This window comes from Tachypleus tridentatus, chromosome 8 (assembly GCF_004210375.1).
Source record: "Tachypleus tridentatus isolate NWPU-2018 chromosome 8, ASM421037v1, whole genome shotgun sequence".
In the NCBI taxonomy this organism is placed as follows: Eukaryota; Metazoa; Arthropoda; class Merostomata; order Xiphosura; family Limulidae; genus Tachypleus; species Tachypleus tridentatus.
The window spans coordinates 136,416,739-136,438,091 of NC_134832.1; the positions used below are offsets into that span (position 1 = coordinate 136,416,739).

Sequence of the window (21,353 nt, forward strand, 5' to 3'; positions counted from 1 at the left end):
GAAATTTGTGCGAGAATTACCGATGATGCATGCCCCAACAATCGTAAATAACCTTGGGATTTAATAAAGATCGAGTTTTTTTATTAGAGGTACTATTTACTTCGAACATATCACACAATACTCTGTTGTCTTCTGTTTATTATACACATCTAAAAGTTGAATATGTTCATAATTTAGCTTTTAGGCCCAGCATGGCCAAGCGCGTTAAGGCGTGCGACTCGTAATCTGAGGGTCGCGGGTTCGCATCCCCATCGCGCCAAACATGCTCGCCCTATCAGCTGTGGGTCGTTATAATGTGACGGTCAATCCCACTATTCGTTGGTAAAAGAGTAGCCCAAGAGTTGGCGGTGGGTGGTGATGACCTTCCCCCTAGTCTTACACTGATAAATTAGGGACGGCTGGCACAGATAGCCCTCAAGTAGCTTTGTGCGAAATTAAAAAAAAAAAAACAATTTAGGTTTTAATCAGTTGTAAACAAGTAAATAGGAGTTCAACATATAATTTGATTGATAATAGAATATGCATCGTGTTTCACTCAAAGCCTTTAACTTGTATTTCAAGGATACCGAAACAATAATTGTGTGTGGGAAAAGGAGGGAACATTATTTATTTTCCAAATAATCCAAGGGGCAAAACTGTTTTTATATTTAACGAAAAACTAGATTCAACCGAAATCTTCACAAGCAACTGTAACAAAAGCAACTGGACTACAAAGAGGTTGATGTAAGAATTAACATCTAAAAGTTTTTTATTAATACAAGACAATAAGCTTCCTTCACTTTTTGCACAACTTGGAACCGAAACGTTGATCTTAGCATTGAAAGTTCGAAAACCTACCTCTAATCCAGCGTAAGTCAACATATTGTAGAAAATATGTAGAGACTTTAACACTCAAAACAACTAAAGACAAAACCTTTTATTGTTTTCTAACCACACTTACTTGAAGTAAAGGTTGGAACTTATAAACCACACGGATTATTATCAATTAAAAGTAAAGGTAAAAAGATAACAGAAAAAGCTTGAATAAACTGAATCCTCAGTGAAAATAATGTTATGTCTTTATGAATTATATCTGTATTTTAATTAATGAAAATTTTTTCTTACTTCTATGTTAAAGTAATATATTTTATCTCATTTTTTCCTGACCAGTTTCACAAAAAATCTTACCCAATCTTATTCAAATTCTACCATTGGGCACTGATGGCTTTTAATAATTAAAAGTTAATTTAGAATATTTATTGCACTCACTATTTGCAGTTATACGTTTTCTTCAGGTTTTAAATTCTTACATCTAAATGACTGACTATCCTCTCAATAATATTAAATCACATTATGTGAATAAAGCGTCTGCTCTTGGAAGATTTTCCACTAATTAATACTAATGATGTAAAAATCACCTTAAAAACTGCATGTTAATTTTAAAAATTGTTATGACCAGTATATATTTTGAGGGACATTTTTTGTCATCCTTTCCATCAAATGTGGTTCAGCTCACGTGGATTGGTGATAACGAAGTTTGTGTATGTGTGTACGTACATGGAGTCAATCTAAACTTGTTGATTTCCTCATGGGACTTCGGGCCTGACATGGCCAGGTGGTTAAGGCATTTGACTCGTAATCTGAGGGTCACGGGCTCGAATTCCAGTCACACCAAACATACTCGCTCTTTTAGTCATGGGGCGTAATAATGTAACGGTCAATCCCACTATTCGTTGGTAAGAGAAAAGCCCAAGAGGTGGCTGTGGGTGGTGATGACTAGCTGCTTTCCATCTAGTCTTACACTACGAAATTAGGGACGGCTAGCGCATATAGCCTTCGTGTAATTTTGCGCGAAATTCAAAAACAAATATACAATCCTAACCATATTCGCCTACTCTAAAGTCAATACTCACCCAGCAATTGCCAGTATGTTTCATTGTAGTTTTGCTCGGTGAACGGCGCTATCTTTACATCAAAAGTTAATCACTCCCTTAGGATCAACTCTCACATGATGGATCTGAAGTTAATCTCTCCCACTTATAAACCAACATCAGTTCATTCTCTCAAATGCCTTCAGATTTTGCCACTGGATATCTCAACAAGTATCACATTATTTTATCCTAGTATGAAGAAAGTTAATAGCTAAAATAAGACTGATAAGAGATGTAGTTATAACCATGTAAACTGGATAGTGGATGTTAAATTAATAGCAGTGAAAAATGTTTTATTTTAACTTTAGTAGGCTCATGAGTTAACCGTTATCCCTCTGTAACTCAGGTAAGGTTTGTTTGGAATTGAGCACAAGGCTACACAATGGGTTACCTGTGTTCTGCCCACTACGGGTAACGAAAGTTGGTTTCTAGCAGTGTGAGTTCGCAAACATGCTGCTGTGAAACTGGAGTCCCCAGTTAAGGACTTGTTAAATAATGTATGGATTTATCTTTGACTTTTTAAATAGCGCCAGTACCTCCCAGGAATGGGTAATTATATTTCCAGAAAGATATTTTCAACGTGAAACTACGCAGTGGACTATTAGTTCCCTCTCTACAACGAGGAATCGAACCCTGGATTTTACCATTGCAGATTCGCTGATTTACTGTGGTTGAAAGTAGTCCTGCACGTAATGCAATTAAAAAATTGAAACCAAATGAAACACTGGTTAATATTTAAAGAGTTTATTTTTTGGTTAAAAATTAATGTTATATTTTCTATGGATACGAAAAGAGACAAAACTATAAACTAATTATTTATGTTATATATATACTAGATTCCATTATTTGTTTTAATAGTGTTTCTTTTAGATGGAACTAAAGATAATTTTTTTTGAAACTTGAGGTTTAACGATGTTGATTTATTTCAAACAAATTATTAGAAAAATATAAACATAAAATTAGAGTTGAATATTCGTAATTTCCTAAATATATCGTTGTTTTATCATTAATATGAAGTTTTCATATGCTTAGAACTTTTTATATTATTTCTCTGTGGTACGTTTGTTTTTCTAACACTAAAATTCGTGGTGCAATACCCGCGGTGAGCATACTTTCACTTTGTTCTTGGTAATAAACAAAGCAAAACATTTTCATATTTAGGCTTAGTTAAATGTAACTGAAACAGTGAAATAGACGAAGCAAAATAAAATACAGTTATAACAAATTAGCCCCTTTAAGCATTCAGACTAAAATTTGTAGCTTTAACAAGAGTAAATAACATGCCCTTTAACATACTCTCGGTTTGAGCAGTTCTAAACCATGTTTGTTGTCTTATTGGTTAGGAAATCACGAATATCTATGTGATTTTTATTTATTGGCATGCAACAAGTAAGCGTTGCCCATCTCGTTGCTAAGTCAGCTCGATCGATAAAATACAGGTTACTTTTTACCTGAGATTACGGTATTTCGGTCAACCCAGACTAAAGTTTAATCAGAATGTCGTTAAGGCTACTGCTGTTGCTATGAGTAGGCGGCATATATCGATAATCAGTCGTCATGACAACCGTCGTGAGCATGTGCGTAGTGCAGCTTCTCATGGTGGTGCGTTATGCGTGGGCTGACGCTTTCCAAGTGATATGCAATTATACTGCAGTAGCACAGAAGATCCGTAGACAGGGAAGAGACCATGCTTTTGTTTAGGTAAGAGAAACAAATAGGCTTATGGCTTTGAAAAGAAAAAATATAATATTTCCGCTCCAAAAGAAACAGTTTTTGTATTAAGAGCAATGTATATTTTTTCTTGAAATTGCTATAAAGTTCTATAAATTGTACTATAAAGTAAAAATTGTGCAATCACGATACAATATTTGAGTAAAAAAACCTATTTGGTGGAATATGTTATTCAACAAATGTGTAAAAATAGAAGTAATAACAGTTAATGTTGTTTATCTTAGACACGAAACGCTTGTTATTTACCACAAGAAAGTTTTTATTTCTGAGCTGATGGCTGTGGCCATATTATCATCCACTGTGGCTCCATCTGAACTAGATAGACCACGATATGAGATTGATAAAAACAATATCGTGCGTTGAAAATTTTAACAGATAAAAAAATTGTTCTCGCCTTTGAGATACTTTATCTGTTTTATCCGTCGTTTTTAACTTGTTCGTTATTTTTCCATTTCTTTAGATAATAAATTTATCTATAAGTGAAAATTTTGTGTCTTAAAAACATTCAATAAAGAAACAAGATAAGCTGTTGCCTTCACAAGTAATATATTCTGACCTCAGGTATTTTTTTTTTAAACTTTATACAAGCCAACAGTTTATAACCGTACATTATACGTATGTAATCCAATGTTTTTGTTTAGCTATAAAATAGAATATAGGATGGTTATTGGCTTACTTTTGGTACTAATACCATTAGGTAACTTATAAAACTAAGGGTGTATACTTGAAGAATGGTTGGTATCTTTTTTTACTAAAAAAACTAGTACATTTATAAGAAGTTTATATCAGTTTAACTGTTTACTTACTAAAGTCAGAACAAAGTTAATAGTTGTCCACTTGCTCTTATTACACGCAAGTTAAAAGCTCTTACATTTAAATTTAAACCAAGAACGTGTAATTACAATATGTAACACAAATTTTGTTCCTGGATAGTATGTGTTATTTCTTAATTGCTTATGTTGTAAAAGTACAGAAAATGGCCATTATTCCCTTCAAACTTTGCTTTTGTGACCTGGATAATGAAACTTAGAAATTAACCAATTTTCTATGTAAAAACGGGCAAATTTGCACATTTTCATTTACATAAGATCTGAATAAAACAACATATGAATCAAGATTTACATATATTTACATTAAAGTTATACAAAAATGTTTAGAAGTGAGTAGTTTTTTGAGATTTGTGACTGTAATGTAAATCACTTTCACGTATCAGCCCCTAAATATAGTCTCCCATCATGTTTTCGTTATATGCTCCCAAGTCACAAAAGCAAAGTTTAAAGAGAAAAATATGTCTTTTCCATTTACTTTAGACATAAGCAATTCGGAAAAAACACTTTCTGCCCAGGAACAAGAAAAGTAAAAATTTTGTTACTTAGTGTTATCAGATGTCAGTTATCAGTTGTTGCTATTGAAGCATGAGTTACTCGTTGTCGAGGTAAGTTGCTAGATGTAGCTATTTAACTAGAAATATTTAACCATCAAACATAAGTTATCATTTTCTGTTGTTATTTAAACATGACTTATCATTACTTGAGGTAATGTTGCTAGATGTGGCTATTTAACTGTGAATGTGTTGCTATCAGAGGTGAGTTACCTACTAGTATTATTTAAATATGACTTATTATTACTTCAGGTAATATTCTAGATGTGGCTATTTAACTGTGAATGTGTTGCTATCAGAGATGAGTTACCTACTAGTATTATTTAAATATGACTTATTATTACTTCAGGTAATGTTGCTAGATGTGGCTATTTAACTGTGAATGTGTTGCTATCAGAGGTGAGTTACCTACTAGTATTATTTAAATATGACTTATTAGTAGTTAAAGTAAATCACCAGACGTAGTAATCTAACTGTAAACACATATTTATTAGAAGGAAGTGAAATCAGGCCAGCTAAACATATCTCTCTGACAATAGAAAAAAACCTGTTAAATCAAGTCGGATGCACACGTTTCTCTGACCTCAGCTAGAATGATATATCAGGTCGACTGAACAGGTCTTTGTGTTAAATCTTGTCAACTGAACACTTCCCCCTGACAATGGTAAATCTTTTAAATAAGATCTGATTATGTTTTGGTTATTGATTTCTGGTCATAAAAGAAATGTGTAAAATTAGTTGCTCGGGTGAGGAAGCACATTATCTGTTTAATGTTCTGTCGAAACGTAACATGTCCAACCATAAATAAATCACTTGCAGTACATAATTTTTCTCGTGATTTATGGTATGTGCACGTTTTACCAACGTCATAGAGCCAGGCATGGCCAGAATCCTCGTCACACCTAACATGCTCGCCCCCTTCAGCTGTGGGGGCGTTATAATGTGAAGGCCAATCCCACTATTCGTTGGTAAAAGAGTAGCCCAAGAGTTGGCGGTGAGTGGTGAAGACCAGTTGTCTTCCTTCTAATCTTACACTACAAAATTAAGGATGGCTAGCGTAGATAGCTCTCGTGTAGCTTTGCGAGAAATTCAAAAACAAACAAACAAACAAACCGACGTCATAACAGTACAACCTGCAAAATTAAGCTTCTCTTTTATAACATTATTGTGGTGTCTACTAACTCATTGGCAGGCAACACACTACTGTATAGTGATGCGAATGGTTGAAACAATAAATAAAGACCGTATTTGACTGAAATTTAGGACAGAGAAAGAAATACTTAGAGTGTAAATAAGTTTAATATTAACGAGAGAGGAGTTAAGCAGCACATATATTGCAATACAGCATGACCTTTGAACTTCAAAAGCAAGAAATTAAAATATTTGTTATTTTTAACCTTGGTTTTATTTACTTTTAAAACAAAACACTTTCTATGACCTCGCACGTGTCGTATATTTATGTATTTGAAAAAAAAGCTACAAAATCGTAATAAATTTACACCAAACGGAATAATAGCGTTGAACATAGCATGTCTGAATCTCAGAAAAAATATAGACAGATTTAGTTTCTGTGAAACAAGAAAACAACTGTCTTTCCATTTCTTGTTGTGGGTAGCGTAAAGATGTGAAACGTTGTGGACTTGAACACGTACATCCTCTTACTTCGTTTTTGTTATGCAGGTGGGATGGGTGAAACTTGGTTTAAACGACGTAGACTAGGTCCTCCCATGACGTATTACATAACGATAGTTCGTTCTCTGGTGTGTTTTTAAGAAAAATAAATCTATCTACATATACACACACACACGGACCCTCATGTTGCGTTACCTCACGGCTTTAGAGTTCTTCGAAGTAAACACTTCGTCAGGGGTTTTTACTCTTTCAGACTATTGTCTATTAAAACTTTTCTATAATTTTAGAAAGTTATCTTTGTATAACTTAATTGAAGAGAAATAAAGTATTACATTACATAAAACTAATAATAAAATCGTACACGTAACGAATCATTCCAATGACGCAAGTGTACACTCAGAATCCTCTATTTAACCCTAAAAATATTAGACACGAAACCGACAAAGTATAGTCTGTACGGACTAAGAAGTTGATTATTCGTGAAATGTTGTTGTTGTCGAATGGACTTACTAAGTCTGTAATGGTTAATCCTGGAAAGCTTTACGACAATAGAAGGTACGTCAGGGACTTATAGTAACGATTGCTGTAAGTGTATGAAGAAACACATTTAGTTAATGGCGTTGCTTGGCAACATTCATTGCACAGAAACACGCAAAATAATATTTGTTGGTGATTTAGTGAGTTGTTCTGAACATTTTAAATGTTTGAATAAACAAGCAATAAAATATGTTGGATTAAGCTCATTCAAGGGAGCCGTTATACAAGTGAAAATCAATCTCTGTGTTTCTTGAAAATAATAATGAAGTTAGTTTAGAAATTATGTGAAAGTCTGACAATTTTTTATAGAAATTGAATATATATAAATATACACGTATTAAAGAAAATGTAACCAGAGGACGCTGTTATCAATAGCATCCTTTCGTGCCAAAATATTAAACCCACAGGACAACAGATAAAACTTGTTGATATTAACTTATTTTCCATAGTTCAGAGTACAGTTAGAAAATAGTAATATACTGTTTAATTTCTTCATTAATTTTATCATGTCGACATGTCAAACTTTAAGCGATTTTATATTACGGTAAATCAAATGTGAAGACTTATTCTCTAATTTTAATATATATAAGTTAAAACATTACTTTTGAACTTTAATAAATCCTTTCTCTCTGGGCATATTTTTTGTGGATGGTTATTTTTATTTTTTATCATACATATCGTAAACCTCATGCAAAGTAAAAGTAAAGGGTGAAGAAACAGAGTAGTAAATCACATATCTATTAAAATAATGATTTATTAGAAATCACAGTACCATATCTATTAAAATAATGATTTATTAGAAATCACAGTACCATATCTATTAAAATAATGATTGATTAGAAATCACAGTACAATATCTATTAAAATAATGATTTATTAGAAATCTCAGTACCATATCTATTAAAATAATGATTTATTAGAAATCACAGTACCATATCTATTAAAATAATGATTTATTACAAATCACAGTACCATATCTATTAAAATAATGATTTATTAGAAATCACAGTACCATATCTATTAAAATAATGATTTATTACAAATCACAGTACTATATCTATTAAAATAATGATTTATTACAAATCACAGTACCATATCTATTAAAATAATGATTTATTAGAAATCTCAGTACCATATCTATTAAAATAATGATTTATTAGAAATAACAGTACCATATCTATTAAAATAATGATTTATTACAAATCACAGTACCATATCTATTAAAATAATGATTTATTAGAAATCACAGTACCATATCTATTAAAATAATGATTTATTAGAAATCACAGTACCATATCTATTAAAATAATGATTTATTACAAATCACAGTACCATATCTATTAAAATAATGATTTATTAGAAATCTCAGTACCATATCTTAAAATAATGATTTATTAGAAATCTTAGTACCATATCTATTAAAATAATGATTTATTAGAAATCACAGTACCATATCTATTAAAATAATGATTTATTAGAAATCTCAGTACCATATCTATTAAAATAATGATTTATTAGAAATCACAGTACCATATCTATTAAAATAATGATTTATTACAAATCACAGTACCATATCTATTAAAATAATGATTTATTAGAAATCTCAGTACCATATCTATTAAAATAATGATTTATTACAAATCACAGTACCATATCTATTAAAATAATGATTTATTAGAAATCTCAGTACCATATCTATTAAAATAATGATTTATTAGAAATCACAGTACCATATCTATTAAAATAATGATTTATTAGAAATCACAGTACCATATCTATTAAAATAATGATTTATTACAAATCACAGTACCATATCTATTAAAATAATGATTTATTAGAAATCTCAGTACCATATCTATTAAAATAATGATTTATTAGAAATCACAGTACCATATCTATTAAAATAATGATTTATTACAAATCACAGTACCATATCTATTAAAATAATGATTTATTAGAAATCTCAGTACCATATCTTAAAATAATGATTTATTAGAAATCACAGTACCATATCTATTAAAATTCATGAACATTTAACGAGTTTATTGGACTTCAATAATGATTTATTAGAAATCACAGTACCATATCTATTAAACTTCATGAACATTTAACGAGTTTATTGGACTTCAATAATGATTTATTAGAAATCACAGTACCATATCTATTAAAATTTATGAACATTTAACGATTCATCAGACTTCAATAATGATTTACCAGATATTTTTGTACCATTTCTATTAAAATTTGTGAACATTTACCGATTCTTCAGACTTCAATAATGATTTACTAGAAATTTCAGTACCATTTCTATTAAAATTTGTGAACATTTAACGATTCATCAATTTTTAAGAATGATTCCTAAGAAATTTTAGTACCATTTCTATTAAAATTTATGAACATTTAATGAGTTTTTCAGACTTCAAGAATGATTTACTAGAAACTCCAATACCAATTTTATTAAAAATTCTGAACATTTAACAGATCTATCAGGCTTCAAGAATTGCTTGTTTTACCAATTATTTAAAAATGTTTCAACATTTAGCAAGTGTGTCAGACTAATGCTCGTGTTTTGAATCTTACATAACTTATGGTCGAAATATCTAGCCCGTTATTTTTCAAAAAGCAACATTGTATCGTATACATATAACTTCACACACATTCATGTATATAATTAGCACGTATATTTAAGCTCAATAGTGCATTAACTCTAAACTCTGATGAGGAAATACTAGAATATAACAACATTTCCATCCTTCCGTTGTTTTCCGATATAACAGCCAAAATGAAGTCCAAACAGAAGTATTGATAAACACCATAGCACGAGGCAAATATATTTATGTGTATACTTTCCCCTACACACACGCGCGCAGTATGAATGTGCAGTTATGTAATGATTACTGTTTTGTAGAAAAACCACATATCAGTAATTTTTGAGAGACGTAAAAGAAATAGTTTTAACTATGTTTAAATTTGATCTCATTCCAAAACCTGACAGCCGAATTAATGATCAAATTTAAGGAGTTGCCCTACAATTAAAGTAGCTAACATGTTTACGTAGTTCATATGTTATCTGTAGGAGATCATCTCCGACCGCCATGAAACGACAGTTTGTTACTTTCACCCTGTTAATGGTCTGCCTTGCTGTCATGGCAACAGCAGCTCCGACTGTTCAGGAACAGGAAAAAAAGACAGAGAACAACAATGACCTAGGAGCAAAAGGTAGGCTTTAGTGTTTTAACGTCACACCAGTGGGTTTCTTTCTCGTTGTAAGAGGCCTAAATGTACCTTAAGTATGTTGTCACGAAAAGAGAGACGTATTATCTCCTACTATGTTCGGAAGGATTTATAGCAATATTCCTTAAAACTTAGACTGTTCACGCTGGAACACTGACTAGAGAAACAGAAAAACAGAAATCATTAGAGGAATAATAAAGTTTATTTAAAAATTATTGTTAAAATATTTATCAGGATTAATTGAAGTAACGATACAAATTGGTCCATAGAAAGTTATCTGGGTAGTTCTGAAGGAGATACTAGTTTTGATAAATTCAACAAGACATCCAAAATATGATCTCTAAAGCGACGAAAATATTCTTTAAATTTTCTCTTTAGTATTGGAAATAATATCATTATTTGTTTCAGCAGATGTTAATACATTATTATAAATTACTTAATACGCAAATAAGTAGCAATACTTTTAAACACTAACTGCCTACGTTTTCAATGATTCAAGAGATTAAGAACTTGCTGAAGTTCAAATTTAAAGCGTGTATTTCCTGTATTCCAGAAAAACGTTCAAAAGAGAAACTCGTGTTTGGAAACCAACAAAACAAACCTTCCTCAACAACAGACAATTTTCCAAAAATTCAAAACTCAGAAGATTCGGAATCGCCTGATGGTGAAAACGGTTCATCTTCACATACAGAAGATAAAACTGGCAAATATCCAGGTGAGTTTTTGTTTGATTGTTTTGTCTGTTAAATTCAATTCAATATTATGTAAAAAAAGAGAATGTTTTAGGTCATTGGATTATATCTTTATGGTATATTTGTAAACATGACATAAAATTGGTTAAAGAAAATCATACATCTAAACCTAAATCCTAATTATAATACCTTATAGTTTCCCTGTCTGATGAAATCGATGCATGACGGTGAATAATTTACCCAGGTGTTATGGCCAGGCACGGACTAGTGGTTACGAAGTCGGGCTTCGGATCCTAGGGTCATGGGTTACAGAGCGATGACAGTGAACATACTTCAGACTTTCAGATGTGGATATTTTATAAAAGGGTAGTCAATGCTATTATTCGATTAAAAGCCAGGCGAAACCCTCATTGGCTGATTGCAACACGTTTATTTTAAACTGGGTACCGCTATAACTGAACCTTAAGGGTCTCTAATCTGACCATTTATCCCTTGAGCAGATAAAGTCCCATCCAGGCTACAAATTCTAATTCCATTTTTTCCAAATATAGTTCAAAGGAAGAATTCGCGATTTCTAGAATTAACTTTATTATTGGTTGTATCTATTCTTCGTACAACATAGATAAATTGGGTCTCAACTGTATAGAATAAACAGCTAATTGTAAAACTTTACATCTATTTCGAGCACTTCAAGTCTGAATACTGCTGGTAACTATACAAAAGATGCACTGAGCATGCGTGGATCAGATCCGGTGTGCTATATTTATCAATTTAGTTACTTTCAAGAGGCGTAAACGCTCAGTTGAATTTTATACTTTAAAACAAGAAACATATTTTATTTACTAAAGTCAATTAAACATTTTTTTCCTAGAATGTATATGCACTAATGGGCCAGTGATAGGTTTATGGACTTGCAACGCCATTTTATTGTAAGCAATACAGAACTATGATTTTATTTAGGATGGATTAAATATTATTTCTATCATGGTTGAAATTACTTCATCAAAAACAAATATTAAAAAACAACGAGTGGAAACAGAATATTTTCATTCTTTTGGTTTAACAAAATTTGGAAATAGTAAATGAATTAATCTTAGCGTTAATACTGAATAGTCATGATGTCCAATTGTGGCTCAAGGGTAACCCTAAGGACTTTTAACACTAAAATTAGAGGTTCGATTCTGTGGTGGATTTAACATAGATAATAAGCACATTGTGCAAATTCTGTGCTTAATAACAAACAAATAAACAAACCGTTTTGTTCTTTCCATTTATTTTACATTCATTCATTCTTCCAGCATTTGTAATCTGTTATCAATCATGTTAAGCCTTTCAAATTATTAACATAAATAAACTTTCTAATGTTGTAGTACGCCCTACTTCCACCGCGAGGAATCGAACTTCGGATTTTTTAGCGTTGTATGTAAACTTACAGTGGCCCACTAGGAGACTGTTACTTATTCCTAAAAAGCAGGACGTTTTTGTCATTAAAGATAGCGCTTTGGTCGTGTCACAGACAGATGTACAGTTACAGAAGATTATAGGAGTCACTAAGTCTTACAATAATCTAGTTGTTACAGTAGTTTAGTTTTAATGATATAAATGTAAAAAAAAAAAAAAAAAAAGTTAATTCTACTAAATGTTTGCCCAAATTATAATAGACAAAATAATACATTCAACTCCTTAGCTGGTGATGAATCGTTGCACGGAAAAGAACAAGACAAAAAGCAAGGCTTAAATAAAAACTTGGACGTTTTCGGATATATGGACACCCCTTCTGTATTAAGTGTTACCAACCCGTACAGAGGTGAACCGTACGGATCTGAGTCAGATGGAGCCACTGGATCTCTCTCAGCAACTGATATTTATGGTGAGATATGCCAGTGCTCTAAACTAGATTAGATTTAAACTTGCTCAACTTAAAACATGTTAGGGTTCGGTAGATCAGTAGTAAACCTGTTTAGTGTTTTATTGATTTGAATTACGTGAAACTTCGTGAATGTGTAGTTAAAACCAACAAGGTTTAATTTTAAATAAATTTGACTAAAAATGGTTGTTTCTTTACTTCAACTACTTTTTATTCTGTTTGAAAAATCCCTCCAACTTATTTTCTGTATTGAATCCCCACCCCCACCCGGCCAGTGCCTAATAATAAGTCTATAGGCTTATAGCGCGAAAAACTGGTTTTAGGTACTCGTAGTGAGCAGATCAAAGATACCCCATTGTGGAGCTTTTCGCTAAACTCCAAGAAAAACATATTGTTTTTTTAATGGTGGGAAGGCAGTAAGATTATTGGCTAATAACCCCAACATCCGAGGCTCGATTTCCCGCGGTGGGTACAGCAGAGATCCTAACGTGTTTTTTGCTTTAAAACAAGTAAATGTGTTAGTCGATTGTATTTACCAAAAGAGGGATAGCTTGATAGAGAAAGGACTGAACTAATTTAAGATTAATTAATTAACATAACAAACTGTAATTGTAACAAAAGTAGTAAGTAATCCTCCGATGAGACAATAGTAACTTTACATACTTGCAATAATGAAATCCGAATTTCGATTTTCCAATGTGGGCGAGCGCAGATAACCCAATGTGTAGCTTTGCACTAAAAAAAAAAAAAAAAAAATATCCAAAATAACGACTATTATAATTTCTCATTATAAATGTACCGAAAAACGTTTTGTAAGTTTGGGCAACCTCTACTTATGTCTGTTGATAACAATAAACACCAATTCTAATTGTCTCTCATTTATTTCAGACGATTACTCGCAGTACAGGCCATATGATTATAGTGACGCCATCTATCGTCGAAAAAGGAGCTACATGAGAAAAAGAAATTTAAAAAATAACATGGACGAAATGTTAAACGCCGCTCGACGATTTCCTAGGCGGGCCATGCGTTTAAAACGACACGCAGATGTGGAACAAATACTTAAATGGTTGAACGCTCTTAGCCAAGAGAAACAGTACGAGGTTCGTTTTTTACAACGGTGAAAAAATTCACTGAAAAACAAGTTTTTTTACTTTTTATTTCTTGTTTAGATGTCATTCATTAAAATATTAATTCTGTATTTTTATTTCTTATAAGTGCTTTTCAATTTGTTTGTTTTATTTAAAATAATATATATTTTTAATTTTCATACCCTAGATATTCCGATAGGTGGATGTATTTAAGCTTTTAAATGTAGATGTAGTGAGTTCAACTCAATTATCATAAGGAAGAGATTTTGCTGGTGTGACACGTGAGTATCATACGTAGCGGCTATTTCAAACAGGCGACAAGCTATATCTGATTTTAGTTTACAATTCAGTGTTTTTTTTTCTTTGTGGAAATCTTATATAACTAAACAGCAATATTTCGTTGAAATTCTCTAAAATAAGTATATATATTTTATGTGTTACTTTCGAGCGTCATAACTGTACAGAAACTACAATTATACCTCAATGTCTCAGTAACCAGCACATCTAGGCCTGGCATGGCCAAGCGCGTAAGGCGTGCGACTCGTAATCCGAGGGTCGCGGGTTCGCGCGCGCGTCGCGCTAAACATGCTCGCCCTCCCAGCCGTGGGGGCGTATAATGTGACGGTCAATCCCACTATTCGTTGGTAAAAGAGTAGCCCAAGAGTTGGTGGTGGGTGATGATGACTAGCTGCCTTCCCTCTAGTCTTACACTGCTAAATTAGGGACGGCTAGCACAGATAGCCCTCGAGTAGCTTTGTGCGAAATTCCAAAACAAAACAAACAAACCAGCACATCTACGTAAGAATTCAAAACAATAATAGGTTATGTACCTGCTTGACGATTTTCATGTGGGTGTTGTTAAAACCTGTGAATTCTTTTTGTCTTAAACTAGCCCTTGATGCAGATAATTTAAGGCGACTTTGTAAAGTTCATACAGAAAATTAACATAACTCTGGACATAACACATTTCACCTCCACTTTGTATATCAGACCGTGTTAAGGTGAACACTTTAACTCGTGATTCTATTCGGCCTGGCATGGTGAGGTGGTTAGGGCTCAACCAGTGAATGCGTGACGTGGCTGAGACGTTCTCCGTTAAACCTCATTCTTACAACGATTCTGTTTCGTTCATGCATTTGTTATCTATTCATTCTCTCCTGTCGGGGAGGACTAATTTTCATTTGATTTTATGCGAGTTTTTTTCGTTTTTTATTTGTATTTCATGTCATTGCGAACTTTACTCTGTCAGTAATTTCGACAATGTTAGACCTTTAGCTTAAATAATATTTCTACTGAAAGACCAAACTTTTACCGAAAATATGTTTTGATCAACTTATTTTTACTCAAAACAGCTGAACTTAGATATCTTTTTCTTTTTTGTCATTTGCAGCATTCCAATTAGAATAGCAAAAACTTCAGTACTTAACGGTGGTCTCAGAAGACCCAGGAACAAACGTATGTTGCTCAGAACGGCTGGTATGGGTATTAACCCTTTTATTGATAAGGAGAGAACAACGTTTCGACCTTCCTAGGTCATCTTCAGGTTAAGATGATTTTAGTCTTACACTGCTAAATTAGGGACGACTAGCGCAGATAGCCCTCGAGTATCTTTGCAAGAAATTCAAAACAAACAAACATTTTTACTGACCTAATTATATTATTGGTTCATTTTAACTACCGGAAACTATGTAGTAATGTCATAATTGATATGCCAGTTAAATATTAACTTTAAACCACGGCTTAAAGGATGAGCATGTTCGATGACATGATCCGATCCCCACCACCAGACAAAGTCAGTTCTATCGAAAAGAAAGTTGTGTTTATTCATGTTATAATTTATTGGTTATATTAGTTGCGTACTGAAGTACATCGAACATGCTCATCCTTTAAGCCGTGGTTTAAAGTTAATATTTAACTGGCATATCAATTATAACATTACTACATAGTTTCCGGTAGTTAAAATGAACCAATAATATAATTAGGTCAGTAAAAATGTTTGTTTGTTTTGAATTTCTTGGAAAGATACTCGAGTATTGATCCGATCCCCACCACCAGACAAAGTCAGTTCTATCGAAAAGAAAGTTGTGTTTATTCATGTTATAATTTATTGGGTTATAAACTTTTTCGGTAAAAGTTTGGTCTTTCAGTAGAAATATTATTTAAGCTAAAGGTCTAACATTGTCGAAATTACTGACAGAGTAAAGTTCGTAATGACATGAAATACAAATTGAACGCTTTAACACGCTTGACCATGCCGGGCCCAGTAAAAATGACGTAACAATGTCCAAGCTCAGACATAATGTATAGCGATTAATTTACTAATTAATTAATTTACTAATTAATTTACTAATTTACCCTAATTTTCTAATTGACAAAAATGAAAAGCTGTTTGTGAGTCTGCCCTCTACCGGGTCCAACACCATTTCCCCTACAACCATTAACGTAGCGTAATAAAGACAGTGTATGACATGACATATTATAACAAGTCATATCGAAAGAGTTGTAGTGGGTGCTAATCAGTAAGTACTTTTAACCAATCGACAATATTTCTGTTTGGATCTCCATGAGGATGATGGCAGTTTAAGACTTTTGGATAACTTGTGTGGATTGGATTAACAAATGCAGTTTTAGGAATTAAGTTAATAATTTCTTCATTGTTCCAAAAAGCAAAAAAAAAATCACGTTGTCACATGACTAGCCCCCTAGTGGCACATCGTATGTCTGCGGAATTACAACGCCATAAGACAGGTTTCGATATCTATCTTGCTTGAGCAGAGCACAGATATCCTATTGTGTAGCTTTGTGTTTAACTACAAACGAATCACACGATTGGTAGTTTATTTTCGAATTTACTTACTGATATAGTTTATCAAAACTTAACTTACTGTAAAATCTGTAAGTTTTGAGAACACGTAAGACAAGATACTCTTTATTTAATAATAATCTCACCAGTAATCGAAACGTCATACGTCTGAAAACAAATCTTACTTGTTGGAAGAGTTGGAATAAAATCACGTGATTATTTTCTCTATTAGCGATGACGAAATGTTCACACTGCTCCAAAGGTTTACTATGTACTGAAAAACTCCATTTTGATTACTGGTCCTCGTCATCCTGGACAACATTCATGCATCAACAGAATTGAACTTGTGTCAAAAAAAGAAAGTGTTAGCTATGGCAGTTTCCTTGTAAAACGTCAAGACGTTTCATTCACAAATACAAAGACAGGGGTTCTTCTTGCTGTCAACTCCCGTGAGGTTGAGACACCCTATCAGAGAAACGTATTCCTCAGTACGATGGCAATTTAAAAAACCTAAACGAAATAAATGATAAAGATTTTACCATTCTTTCTCTGCAGCATATATTATAGTATCTGAAAAGACACTGTTGTCCATATACTTGTCAGAGGGTTTGTCATCTTTCAGACCAATCTGTCTTAAACGGGTCTCTCCAGGAACATTTTACAGCAGCTGAGGCTTAAGACAAGCCAAACATTTTAATTGATTCATTTCTGTTGTTGTTGTTATAAGATTTATGTTGAACTCATATTAGAAAAGCAGAAATACATTTAGGCAATGAGAAATCTGCACAGTTCATAAACGACAGCTATGTTGTTAGGTCAAGCACCGTTTCATTAGGGCCCGGCATGGTCAAGCGTGTTAAGGCGTGCGACTCGTAATCTGAGGGTCGTGGGTGCGCATCCCCATTGCGCCAAACATGCTCGCCCTTTCAGCCGTGGGAGCGTTATAAAGTGACGGTCAATCCCACTATTCGTTGGTAAAAGAGTAGCTCAAGAGTTGGCGGTGGGTGGTGATGATTAGCTGCCTTCCCTCTAGTCTTACACTGCTAAATTAGGGACGGCTAGCACAGATAGCCCTCGAGTAGCTTTGTGCGAAATTCAAAAACAAACAAACAAACCGTTTCATTAGATTCTTTAGCCGTAAAAAATAGACACATTCATTAAAACCCTGATTGTATTTGGTGTAGAAGTTAATATATAAAGTGTTTAGGTCAATTGATCACCATTCTGAAGTTTGAAATAAAAATTAAAAAAGCACATTTCCCCAAGGTTTGATTTTTACACGTTCCTTGCACCGAAAGAAAGAAATTGGCTTAAACATTTGCCTCTTTTACTAAATATTTAAGTTCATGCCAATTTTTATTGGACTAACTTAAGTCCTATCATGACTAGCTTACCATCGCCCTCTAGTGGCTCAGCCGTATGTCTGCAGACTTACAACACTAAAATCCGGGTTTCGATACCCGTGGTAGGTAGAGCACAGATAGCCATTGAGTAGCTTTGTGCTTAATTCAAAACAATAACAGCTTATCGTGTTTCACGACAAATTATAAATTGTACTAATGATAGTTGAACGTAACTCGTCTCATTAAGTTGCACTTCATCAACTCACCAAAATAACTTTCTTAATCATAGGCAATTTTTCACTGTTATAAAGTCACTGTTTTACGTTGTAGTGTTAAACATAGAACAAGAAAACATAATTAGATTTAACTTAGAATATGATCATAGATCAAAGTAGGATACGCTTGATAATTCTTCGTAAAGACAAGAAGGTCATATCTTGATGAATGTTAAACTTAGATGAAGCGTTTGTTTTTTTTTAAATTAAATTAATATCGTAGGGTCACTTGCGGCAGGACGTTCCCTATCAAGATAGGCGACCGTTTCCTATTAATGACGTGCAAAACACAGAGATGATGCTTCCGCCAGATGGCGTACCTTTGCCTACTTTATACTCCAACAATTACCCTACGGAAGAAGAAAACGCCGAGTCGGAGGTCATGTGGCGAAACCCTTACAGGGAGATCATGCGACGTTCCTTCTCTTACCCAACTGATTACCGGTATTTTGTGCTACCAAGCCAGAAGAGGTCACCGCAAATGCCAAGGTTAGACGACAACGGTCAATGGGGGCAAATCATTCAGCGCCACCAATTATATAACACAGACAATGCCGAGGACTTGGAACGACTCTACACGCTAGCGAGCTTACTTTTGGATGATGGTTCCGACGGAGAGAACGATTACCGAAGGTATGCTCCTGAATGAATTCTGAATGGCAGAAGCTGTTTGAATTCAGTAAGATGTCGTCTAAATTCGTTGTTGTGTTGTTGTTTCTTTCGAGTTGCAAAGCGATTGGCATGTTAAAGTAAAGATAATGTTCCAAATCACTTGTACGCTGTGTTAAATGTGTAGTAAAACTGTAGTTGTACTATAAACAGTGAAATCGTGGTTATACGTGTTTTGAATGTTATATGAATTTGATTCTAATTTAGAAACGTAATGCACAGCCTTTTAACTTCTTAGCATTGATAGTTTTACGTATCTAATGGCAATCGCTGAACTGCTGTAGTTGTAGAAGAAATAATATGATTTAAATACAATTTTAATGAAAGTATTTTAGTTGGTGTTACCTTTAAGAAAGATAACTCCAAACGACAAGGATATAAATTAATAGCTAATTTTATTCTATAAAGTGAAATCGGTCACATTTGTTTACCTTTCAACTGCATAATTAAAGATAGATAAATACTTGAACTAAAAGGACAGATATTTAATTATAAACTATATAACAACATGTGTAATGTTTATAATTATTGAAAACAAAAATGCCTAAATAAATAATAATTGTATATATAATATATATTATATATAGCATCATCCAATGCATTTTACATTCTTTCAACGTCTATTTTATCTTAGTTTCTTAGTTAAAACCTAATTCCAAATAAATTAACAACCAATGGAAAACTATTTAGTGTTAGAGTATTTTACTTAGCCTAAAGTACAGGCTTCTGAAAACAGTTTTGTTAATATAAAAATATCAAAAAGGTTATATATGCGAACACATATATAACCGTATTATAATTTACAAAATGTGTTAAATATTTTGTTATAAGTAGCCCAGGTAATAGTTTTATGTATTAAAGCTTGAAACAAACCATAATTATTAATTTATACAGAGTCGTTAAACTGACATTCTGCTCTTATATCTCACGTTTACTTACTTACGGGTCGCGAAAGTTAAGTTGTGGATTGTATTCCCATATCTTTTCAGCCGTTAATATAACACGGTAACGAAGTATTGTACTGAGGAATTCTGTTCTTATATGTGAAATACGTTCAGTCACTCCATTCGAATGACGTGATACATTCAAAGTTCTCTTGATGTTGTTAGTAAGCCACTCGAGCCAGATATGAATCAGTTGTCATTCAGAAACCACCACCAGCTTCTACATTTCTTCTTTTGGCGCTCTTCTACGAAAGATATTAAATAGTCGTGTAATATGGTGGAATATTTTTTATGGCTTTGGCGATACAATGGCTATCAACAAAGTTAGTTTCTCATAAAGATGGCCTATTCTGAGTATTCTCTACGGATAAACCCTTCAATATGGTTTCCTTGTTGTAATATCTTGTGAGTTTTCAGCTACTGAATTTTCTTAACTATTAGAATCACAATATGATTTTTTAAATTTTGTAATAGCTATAGAGAAATAAACTGAAGATACTAAACAATTCATGCTTGGGAATGGTTTTTATTTTATAGTAAAATACTGTTAAGTTTTCAAGGCACTAACGTTATAAAGAATCCCATAAAATGTGACGAATGTGTCTAGAGGTAAAAACTACATATTAACTTTTGGAAAATCAGCTAAACTTCTGTGTTTTTATATTTATGCATGGGAAATAGATTCTGATAAAAAATTTAAAAGTCCAATCGCAAGATTTATTATTGTTTCTTCGTTATTAAAGAAGTTAATATAAAACGCTAAACCTATCGAACTTTTCAACCAGAGTATTACACTGTGTAAGCTGTAAGCTGCTGAAGATAACCTGTGTAAGCTGTAAGCTGCTGAAGATAACACGTTCTAGTTCTAGAAAACTATTCTATAAGCAAATGACTAATATTCGCATGTTTGCCATTAAAATAAAGGAAAATTAACATGTTTCATGTTCTAAAGTAACAGGGCCCTGCATGGCCAGGTGGTTAAGGTATTCGACTAGTAATCTTTCAGCCGTGGGGGCGTTATAATGTGATGATCAATTCAGGTATTCGTTGGTAAAAAGAGTAGCCCAAAAGTTGGCGGTGGGTGGTGATGAATAGCTGCATTCTCTTTAGTCTTACACTGCAAAATTAGGGACGGCTAGCACAGGTATCCCTCGTGTAGCTTTGTGCGAAATTCAAAAGCAATGTAACAGACAACCAGAAACTATTACAGTGGTGACCCCAACCAGTCGCTACAAGAAATGGAA

At 33.1% G+C, this 21,353-nt stretch overlaps 1 protein-coding gene across 2 annotated transcripts; it reads left to right on the forward strand.

The window, feature by feature from the left end:
• The first annotated feature begins 3,457 nt into the window (after window positions 1-3,457).
• On the forward strand, window positions 3,458-20,615 carry LOC143223587 (uncharacterized). Of its 2 annotated transcripts, XM_076451716.1 has the most exons (6): window positions 3,458-3,611; window positions 10,268-10,410; window positions 10,979-11,140; window positions 12,805-12,987; window positions 13,873-14,087; window positions 18,720-20,615. In XM_076451716.1, the coding sequence occupies exons 1-6, from the start codon at window positions 3,598-3,600 to the stop codon at window positions 19,143-19,145; spliced, it is 1,143 nt and encodes a 380-aa protein (XP_076307831.1). In that variant the 5' UTR covers window positions 3,458-3,597; the 3' UTR covers window positions 19,146-20,615. The 2 variants fall into 2 exon arrangements, with proteins under 2 accessions (XP_076307831.1, XP_076307832.1); XM_076451717.1 differs by lacking the exon at window positions 12,805-12,987.
• Window positions 20,616-21,353: the final 738 nt, after the last annotated feature.